Source organism: Musca domestica, unplaced genomic scaffold, assembly GCF_030504385.1.
Source record: "Musca domestica strain aabys unplaced genomic scaffold, Musca_domestica.polishedcontigs.V.1.1 4, whole genome shotgun sequence".
Classification (NCBI taxonomy): Eukaryota; Metazoa; Arthropoda; class Insecta; order Diptera; family Muscidae; genus Musca; species Musca domestica.
In genome coordinates this window covers 18,469,756-18,480,404 of record NW_026712328.1, presented here as the reverse complement: position 1 = coordinate 18,480,404, position 10,649 = coordinate 18,469,756, and the positions used below count along the sequence as shown (strand labels likewise).

The 10,649-nt window shown below is 36.0% G+C and overlaps 1 protein-coding gene across 2 annotated transcripts; it reads right to left on the bottom strand.

Moving 5' to 3' along the window:
- Nucleotides 1–7,530: 7,530 nt before the first annotated feature.
- LOC101891355 (uncharacterized) lies at nucleotides 7,531–9,339 on the bottom strand. Of its 2 annotated transcripts, none has more exons than XM_020037179.2 (5): nucleotides 9,235–9,339; nucleotides 8,433–8,632; nucleotides 8,148–8,370; nucleotides 7,961–8,091; nucleotides 7,531–7,899 (listed from the first exon to the last, which is right to left on the bottom strand). In XM_020037179.2, the coding sequence occupies exons 2-5, from the start codon at nucleotides 8,521–8,523 to the stop codon at nucleotides 7,589–7,591; spliced, it is 756 nt and encodes a 251-aa protein (XP_019892738.2). In that variant the 5' UTR covers nucleotides 8,524–8,632; nucleotides 9,235–9,339; the 3' UTR covers nucleotides 7,531–7,588. The 2 variants fall into 2 exon arrangements, with proteins under 2 accessions (XP_019892738.2, XP_005184812.3); XM_005184755.4 differs by having other exon boundaries at nucleotides 8,433–8,624.
- Nucleotides 9,340–10,649: the final 1,310 nt, after the last annotated feature.

Sequence of the window (10,649 nt, the reverse complement as noted above, 5' to 3'; positions counted from 1 at the left end):
TTACAAGTTACGTGTTAACAACTCGAAATGTCGATTTTGTTGTAGTGAAGTTAAATTTCTGGGACATGTTTTAACTTCCGATGGCATAGCCGTCGATCCAGAAAAAACAGAGGCAATATCAGGCAAAAGAGAACCTCGAAATGTGAAAGAATTAATATCTTTTATTCAAACTTGTTCGTGGTATCGAAAATTTATTGACAAATACGCACAAATAGCAAGACCTCTTACGGATCTGACAAAAAAAACTGCTACTTGGGTTTGGGGAGAGCCACAAAAAGTAGCATTCAATGAATTGAAGCAAAAGCTTATATCGCCACCAATACTAAAACAAGCTCAATATGACTTGCCATTTATAATAAAAACGGATGCAAGTTCATTCGCATTAGGAGCAGTTTTGATTCAGGGGGAGGGCAGTGATGAACACCCGATAGAATACATCAGTAGATTGCTTTCTAATGCTGAAAGAAATTACTCTACAACTGAAAGAGAAGCTCTTGCAATTGTCTGGGCCTGTTCCAAATTCAGAGGATATATAGAAGGAGCAGAAATAATCCTCATGACGGATCATCAACCTTTGAAATGGTTATTGAGCATGAAATGTCCCGTGGGTCGTTTAGCCAGATGGGCTCTGCAGATACAACAATATAACCTGCAAGTTGAATATACACCAGGAAAATCTAACTCCGTGGCGGATATGTTATCTCGTCCAAATGGTTTGCTGATGAATCAAATACTGCTCCTATTCTGTCGTTTCAAATTGATTTCCCTACAAGAACACCGGCAGTGGTACGTGAAGAGCAAATGAAGGATGAATCTTTGAAACGAATCATAAATTCCTTAGAATCTGAGAACGAAGATTTGAGTCATTGGACTAATCGCGGATACATTATGAATGAAGGAGTTCTCTATCGATACAATGATGATGAAACCGATGAAGCGCAGTTTGTTGTTCCAGAGCATGAGCGAGCTCAAATTTTAAAAGTATATCATGATGATAGCACCGCTGGGCACTATGGGGTGGACAGAACTATACAACGGATCTCAAAAAGGTTTTTCTGGCCAGGTATGCGAGCAGAAATTTCAAAACATGTCAAGTCATGTATAGAATGTCAACGATTTAAAGCAACGAACATGAAACCCATTGGACTCATGAAGACAACAAGTACTAACCAACGATTTGAAGTTTTAGCTGTCGATCTTTTTGGTCCGCTGCCCACTACAGCTGATGGTTATCAATGGATATTAATCGCCGAAGATGTTGCTACACGCTGGGTTGAATTGTTTGCCCTAAAGGAAGCCACAGCCGAGGTATGCACTAAAACCCTCATTGAAGAGGTTTTTCTTCGTTATGGAATCCCAAGACGACTTAAAACTGACAATGGAGTCCAGTTTATTTCTGCCATAATGCAACAAGTTGCCTTCTGTTTCAATATACAGCAACAATTTACGCCTGTCTATCACCCCCAAGCAAACCCAGTTGAACGTAAAAATCGCGACATGAAAGCGCAACTGGCTATTCTTGTCCAGGGTCATCATAACACCTGGTCTACCCACATAAGTGCCATCAGGTTTGCCATGAATACGGTGAAATGTCAATCAACAGGGTTTTCGGCCGCATTTCTAACTTTTGGAAGAGAATTAAGATCATTGGACGACGTTCAGAACGATTTGAAATCTGTAATAGAGAGGGAAAACTTTCTTCCACAAATCACGTCTTACCTACGGAAACTATCGAGTATTATCCAAGATTCAAAAGAGTGTGAAGAAGGAAGACAAGATGCAAACAAGAACTCGTACGACATCCACAGAAGGTCGCAACCAAATTTTGGTATTGGAGCCACTGTAATGATTAATACTCATGTTCTGAGCCAAGCGTCAAAAGGAGTTACTTCCAAGTTTGTTCCCAAGAGAGACGGCCCGTATGTTATAATCAGGAAAATTGGTTCGACATCGTACGAAGTAGCGTCCCCTGAAAACATCAACATTCCCTTAGGTACATATCACGCATCTGCCTTAACACTGTATGCTGATGACAATACCAATATTATGCCAAAGCCAGTTCATCCCATTCGCAAGAGAGGAAGACCCAAGAAGTTCTAGATGTTTTGTCGTGCTTTCGGGCCGAAGCCGCACTCCAAAGGGGGAGAATGTAGAGCGATCTTACATTATATATTTATTTTGTTTATTTTTATTAATTTATCGTTAACATTTATAATCATATTTATTTATCTTTATACCTATTTTGCAATTGTAATGCTTTCGTCAATCCTTACTAAAGCGTTTTGATTCACTGTGCAACATTGTTATGATTAGTTTTTCTACCTGCTTCAGTGGACTTTGTTAAAGTTGTAACGTATATTCCAAACACATTGAGTGATCGAACGAACGAAGGGTTACAATGTAACAGTTATTGAGATGCGTTCGATCACTGATTGAGTTTTTCTTTGTTGTCTCTTTTGTGCTTTGCTAAGTTAACGTAAAGAGCTTTCACTTGTTTATTTAACAATAGAGTCGTTTAAATTGTAAACGATCGATATGTTTGGAAAAAAGCTTTGTTTGGATGGCTATAAAAGAGCGAAGGTTTAATGCGCCGGACCTTGATTCTCTTATAGACAATCCATAAGGTAAGAACTAAGTCTTCTTGGAAACACGATTGTGTGGCCGGTTGGCTTATTCTTCCGAAGCTAATTACATAGAATACTTGGTGAAAGCGATGGCAGTCCCTTGTATTCATGTTTGAGGCATATGGACCAATTGTCAAAAATGTAAGATTTATTTTCAATAAAGAATTTTTATAACGATTTTATGTAGAAAACCTTGGTGTATTTTATTTGGAATTGGAACCGGAAATCTACACACCAAACCCTGCTACAAAATCTTTTATTATATTCCTTAAATCTAAAAATTTAATTTTATTCACAAATAGTTTCATTTCCGTTGTAAAAGGTTTAATTTAATTTAAAAATTCATAACTTTAGCTTCAGATATTCCGTATTTATATTTTTTTTGTGGGATTAAAATACTATATTTGCTGTTCATGATGCCTTTCATGACCGTTGTCAAAACCTTTTCCCACGGTTTTTACATACCGGTACACATCGATATTCGATATTTTGAAGATCGTAGTAACAATTTTATACCCTCCACCATACTATGGAGGGTATATTAATTTTGTCATTCCGTTTGTAACTCCACGAAATACTCATGTCAGACCCAACAAAGTATATATATTCTTGATCAGCGTAAAATTCTAAGACGATTCAGCCATTTCCGTCTGTCTGTCTGTGTGTCTGTCCGTCTGTCTGTTGTAATCACGCTATCTTTCGAACGAAATTTCGCACAAATGTGTATTTTGCCAGTAGGCAGGTTAAGTTCGTTAATGGGCCATGTAGGTCCACGTTATCATATAGCCCTCATTTAATGGTACCTCCCGATATTCGGCATTTTGATGATTTTAGCGACATTATTTACCGGAATTGTTACAAATTTGGTATTTGAAGTTCGTAAAGGATACTACATCCTATGTCAAAAAATGAGCCATGTAGGTCCACGTCTTCATGTAGCCCCCATATAACGGTACCCCCCGATATTCGGTATTTTGATGATTTTAGCGACATTATTTAACGGAATCGTTCCAAATTTGGTTCGCAATAGATACTGCAGCATAAAACAGAAAATGGGCCATGTAGGTCCACGTTTTCGTATAGCCCCCATATACCGTACCCCCGATATTCGGTATTTTGATGATTTTAGCTATATTATTCACAGTTTATTTCAAATTTTGAATTTGAATATGGCAATGGCTTATTACAAACAATGCCTATGTACGTCCACGTCGTATAGACCCCAATATAACGGATATATTCGGTATTTTTAAAATTTTAAGGATTTTATTTTTTGAAAATTTTTAAATTCGTTTCATATGGTGGAGGGTATTAAAAGTTCGGCCAGGCCGAACTTACTGCTTTTTAACTTGTTCTTTTTTTGAATGTTCTTTGTCGCAACCATTTTAAAATATTTATAGTGAAGAAACCACTGCTGATATGGTCTTAAAAGTCGGACTCATCAAGAACTCATTGAGTTCTGTAAGTCGGAGATACATCCACACATTCGTCAGTGTGTGAATTTGTTTGTATTTTGTTGCGTGTCTATGCTGTTTTATATTATCATATTATTGAAGATATTGGAAAAGGCAAGAAGTGGGTATGATTCTCATTTACTTGTGATTGCTCGACACTTACTTTATTTATTTATTAATTTTTATTTTGATATATGAAATGTTGTACCAAATGTTGTAACGTTTATGGGCATGTCGCACACGAAATCCGCTAAAATATGTGATTTGAATAAATTTTATAATGTTACTAGCTGATCTTACCCGCGTTTGCAGGACCTTTGTTTTAGTGTTAGTATTTCCTATTTATGGATTCGAAAAGTCGAATGGGATACAGACAGAAGTTCCACTTCTTCAAATACTGATAAAAATAATGGGATGTGCAAAATTTAAAGAAAATCGTACACTTATTTAATTCCTAAGGAATAATTGTTAGCCAAAAGTTTGACCAGAAGGAGTGGGCCGAAATATCTATTAGATCTTTGGTTAACAGAAATATTGAAACACACGAAGTTTGACATATTTCGCATGTTATAAAAATTATTATTATCCAAAATAGAAGTTATTATTATCCTTGTGATATCAACATTCACATCAGATGTTGTGTTAGTGGTAATATTGAAATATGTGAAGCGTTTTGGTTATTTAAAATGTTGACCCCTTGTGGGTGGTCGGACCAAAAGGAGTGGATGATATCTACCATCTTCACAACAGATTTTGTGTTGATAAAAAAGGAATCGGATGCTCATTTCGCATATGAGCGTGATTCTGGTAGCGTTGCCCGACGTCAAGGAAGTGGACTGGAGAAAACAGCAACATCAGCAGAAATGGTTTGAAAGTAAAGAAGCGACTTGGTCGAATTCCGCGTCGCAGTGACCCGAAAATATCTCGTGAGCTGAACATATCGAAATATTCCATTCGGGAAATATTGAAAAATGAGCTCGGGGTAAAGCCATTGAAATTCCAAAAAGTGGAAGAACTTACACTGTAACAGAAAGAAAATAGACTCAAAAAAGCTAAAGAGATGCTTCTCTTGGCCAAAAGTGGTGAACTGCGGAATTTGGTTATTTCCGATGAGAAAACAATCATTGTCCAGCAGTTTGTAAACAAACAAAATGATCGTGTTTACTTGCCAAAGAGGTCACCTGGAAATGTGCACCTTCGGTTGGCCACCAGAACTCAAGCGCCAGCAATGGTGATGATGTGGTGTGGGCCGCCATAACAGCCGATGGCCGCTCTCCCCTCATTATCGCGAAAATATTCTGGAGGGTGTATTAAAGCCTTGGGCACGCAAACATTTTGGCCGTAGACCTTGGACATTCCAACAGGACTCAGAACCATCGCACTTAGCACTCGCAACCCAAGAATGGTTAAAAAATGAGGTTCCTCGCTTCATTTCCAGCGCTCAATGGCCACCATCTCCGAAAACCAATCCGTTGGACTATTGTGTCTGGAGTATTTTGGAAAGCAAGGTTGGCACTAAAAGAAAAAACAAAGTATCAATCACCTCAAGCAAGCGCTTCGATGGGAATGGGACATAATACCGCAGATCAATATTCGGACAGCGTGTGACGGTTTCATTGACCATTTGGATGTCATAATACGTACCAAAGGTGACCAATTCGAACAAATCTAAACTTATTCTAAAATTTGATGCTATTTCCAACATTTTCTGCTTTCATTCAATAAAATTGAAAACATTTAAAAACAAGTAAGCAAAAGCTACAGTCGAGCGGGGCCGACCGTTGAATACCCTACAACACTATAATAAACGATACAGTTTATATATATTTCCAATTTAATTAACGAAATAGCCAGAAGTGCGTCTTTCCTGTATTTGTGAATTCTCCAAAAATTCACTGGAATGGACATTTTCGTATTTTGTCTACGAAAGTTGGCAAACTCCTTCACACATTGAATATTTTTGGGTGGCCATCCAAAACTGCTTGGCTTTTGCAATGTACGGCAACCCCCATTCAAAAGTGCGTGAGGATCGGGCGATAATTACGACCAGCTGACAATTTTGCAGTTTTTTGGTCCATTTCAACCTCTAAATATATGGCGATCATCTCCAAAAAGAGTAGGCTTTTATTCTGACCCTCATCTTATCTCCATGCAAAATTTCGTAAGGATCGGGCCATAAATGCGATCTGTATATGATATCCTGATATCCTAACTACTTAGTTTTGTTAGCTGTAGAAATATTACCAAATGTTTAATTCAAAATGAAAATATGCCAAAAATATGACAAAATTGAAAAAATATGAAAAAATGTTACAAAATCAATATTTTCATCTTTAGAGAGATATTTTTATGCGATTTTTTAGACGTTTTTTCTTTCCTATCAAGAGGCCATTCTGAATTAATGAGAACTGTCGAAATCAGTTCAGCCGTTCTCGACATATAAGAAATCTTTCAAGCATATCTTCTTTGATAGACACATATATCGCACATATTTTGCTATATATCCGATTTGATGGATGTTAACATCAATGTAAAGATCAGAAGTAACCTTGTCAAGGCTTTGCGATTTCGCCGGGATTTAAAATGTTCGCGGTTTAATGAAAAATTTTGATTTTTTTCAACACAAAATATATGGTCTATTTTACCCGCTAAATATTATCCGATGACCACCCAAATTGGTAGGCTTCTTCCCCGCCCTAAACTCTAGCTACGAGCGAAATTCCGCGTCGATTGGTCTATAATTGCGACCTGTAGAGCAACTGCAAAATCAGGAAATTTTTCAGTTTTTGGTCCATTTCAACCCCTAAATATTATGCGATCATCTCCAAAAGAAATAGGGTTCTATTCTGACCTTAACCCCACCTACATTCTAAATTTCGTGAAGATCGGACCATAATTGCGACCTGTAGAGTGATTACAAATTAACATGGACAGACGGACAGACGGACGGACGGACATACATAGCTAGATCGACTCAGCTCGGCGAGCTAGGAAGATCCATATATACTTTCCTATATGGGAAACCAATATTTCGAGGTGTTACATAAATTCTGGCCCAATCAAACTTATAATACCCCCAACACATAGTGTTGTAGGGTATAATTATGGCATTTGACATTGTTGCAGTTTTCTTTATCCAGATCTTGCGTTGGTAATAATACTGGGATGTGTCATATTTGAAGATAATCGAAGTCTTTTTTCACATTTTACAAGAGTTGGAATTATTATAAATCTTGACCCTTTAAGTGGTAGGTGCATAATAGAGTGGGCCGATATTGTCCATTTTCTCACCTGACATAGATAAAAACATAATATCAAATAATATATACCCTCTGTATCCATATGGTACGGAGGGTATAAAAAGGAGATTTCGGAAATTGGGAGGAAGACTGTGGCCAAAACTTTAAAGTCTTATCTACATAATAAGGAGGTAATATATAAAATAAAATACATTAAAAATATATTAAGAAACTGTATTCTAAAATGCTACAATATCCATTCATTTGAACTTTATTTTGCATCCAGTATTATACTTTTGGCCGGAATGTTGCTAAATATCTTATTGGCCTGTGTTCGAATAGATGTATCCATGGATTCTTCAATAACAGGGCGCAGAATTTCAACCAATTCTCTCCAATTCTGATTGAACAGGTCGTTGGCACTTTCGGTAAGAGCTTGGTTGCTGCCAAAGAGATTGGCAAAGGCGACATGCATGTTGCCCAAATGCTTGATTTTAGATTTGAGGGTTTCCACATTGAAGTAGTGCTCCTCATCACGATCGACTATTTTTGCAATTAGGCTAAATCGTACGTCTATATCACCTGAAACACGGAAAAAAGGACATTTCGTATATTTCAAAAAATTACAAATCTAAATACTTACTGAAGTCTACGTCGAATTCGCCTTTTCCAGCAAGATTTAAAAGTAATACCTGACCATCCATCACATAATTACCGGATATATGGATTTTGGGAATTTTTACATTTAGAACAAAGCTCTCGCCATCACTGGTACTACGAATTATTGGATTTTAAGGATTCGGTTCTTAAATTGAGTGACAATAACATACCTAACGTCAGTCATTTTTGCCTGCGATAACCCATTAATAATGACATGTGTTAGATTCATATTGAGGCGAATGCTTGGATTGTCCACGGTAACTCGAGCCTTTTTTAGCTTGTAAGGATCAATGGAATTGTTTGTTGTGGCACTTAATAGCAAGTGTTGCAGTAAGTCTCTTAAGCATGGTCCATTATTGGGATCGTTAAGTTTACAAGGAATCAGCTGGGAAACTGAAATTACACATATATGTGGTTTATTTATACTTTTAACTGAAGTTTAAATACACACTTACCTGATTCCTCGGTGTTGGCCATTTGAATTACAACAGCAAATATAGCCATTGAAAGAAATGTGGCACGTTGTGTTTTTAATTGGTGAAACATTTTCTGTTATATGCTTTAAATGTTTTGATATAAACTAAAATCCATTTGTCTTTAGATGTTCCTTAAATAGTCAAAAATCTTTCACCCACTTAGTAGTTTATCTGTAAAACTTGTTAAATTTGTATTTTCGACAAGAAAAAAAAAAAAAAACTCAAATCACATGTATTTCAAGTTAGGAAATAGTTATAATTAATAATATTGCTTAATTACACAAAAAATTGCAACAGCAGATTGTTATTAAAAACATGTGGTAGATACATAATATTAATTGTTGATAAAAATAATTATCGACAGCATTGGACTCGTAATGAGTTTTGCATTTCCAAAAATTATCAGATTAATTAAGATTTTAAAAACTTTAGAAATTTTATATTTCATAACTGTGGATAAAATCCCTCAAAATCGAATCTCTTTTCGTAGGGGGGAGTTTTGAGGAAAACAAATAAATTGAATTAAAGACAAACAAATGGAATAAATCAAAGTAAAATGAAATGGGTTCTAATGCTTTTAATATTTGTTCTTATATATGGGACATGTTTATGACCTTCTTGAAAAAACAGTTCTTTTATAGAATCGTAGAGTTTTCAAGGGGCTTTTTTGACGAGAATAAAGGGCATGACGAGTACCAAAAGGCATAAAAAAATCCAACAATGGTATTGATGGATCGAATAAGCTGGAGTTCTTATTTTTTATAATCTATAATAATAGTACCTCTCATTTTATATTATTTTGAGAATTATAATTGTATTCTCTAACCAATTTCTTTAACATATTCAGTTTAAAAGGAAACACGCCCGAATATTGAACTTCGATAATTTGTTTATATATGTTAACATTGCCACATGATGAAGGGTATTGGAGATCAAAAGGAAACCAATGTTTGAATGATACGTGACTGGTACAATAATAAGGTATTGTAGAGCTATCAGACGATTATATTTTTTGTTTGTTCCTGACTTCTGTCAATCCTGTCATTTATAATAATTTATACACAATTCTAATTTATAAGTTTTTTAAAGTTGTATATAATTAAAGTTTTTTCTTATTCTGAGAGAAGATTTGCAAAGTGTTTACCTTTAACATCATAAAGTCTTCAAAATCTTTCATTTTGAAGTTTGCCGAGAAGAATATAAGTAAAATCATTGGACAATGGATCCTCTTCCATTTTTTCTGCCCACAATTATTTCAAAGTCTCCTTATGTAAACCTTAGAGGCTCTATTCATTCACTCAAAACCACATTTAGTAGCGCTTTGTACTCATAGCCAAAACAACCCAGTGCGCTTCGCTACCCCTATGGTTTTATATGCATTCAAAATTTTATATACAAAATTCAAGTATTTATGAACGTATTTATTGAAATGCTTTAGGATATACAATATATTTTTGTTTTTCTTTCAGGACTGTAAAGAAACAAATCGATAGGTACACCCTCATATAAACACTCCACGTACAGCTGACCAAGAGAACAGCAGGAACATGCCAAATTTACATACACGAAGAGTTTGTCTTTGGGGTTTGTTAATTGTCCTGAAGTGAATTTAATAAGAACGCCTTAGGACAACAGTAAAAAACTACACAACAATTAATTTGAAATACTCTTATTATGGGGAAGTATGTTGCTACCTCGAATTTACTAATTGCAATAGAAATGCCACTCAACTTCAAAAGATTGCAGTTTCCTGCACGCTTGGTACTTGCTATGAAATAAATAAATCCGAAGGGCAAACCCTTCGTGTATGCATGTAATGTTATTGCTTTTCTAGTTGCAATATTTGTTATACCCTACAACACTATGTGTTGGGGGTATTATAAGTTTGATTGGGCCAGAATTTATGTAACACCACGAAATATTGGTTTCCCATATAGGAAAGTATCCTAGCTCGCCGAGCTGAGTCGATCTAGCTATGTATGTCCGTCCGTCCGTCTGTCCGTCTGTCCGTCTGTCCATGTTAATTTGTAATCACTCTACAGGTCGCAATTATGGCCCGATCTTCACGAAATTTAGAATGTAAGTGGGGTTAAGGTCAGAATAGAACCCTATTTCTTTTGGAGATGATCGCATAATATTTAGGGGTTGAAATGGACCAAAAACTGAAAAAAATCCTGATTTTGCAGTTGCTCTGCA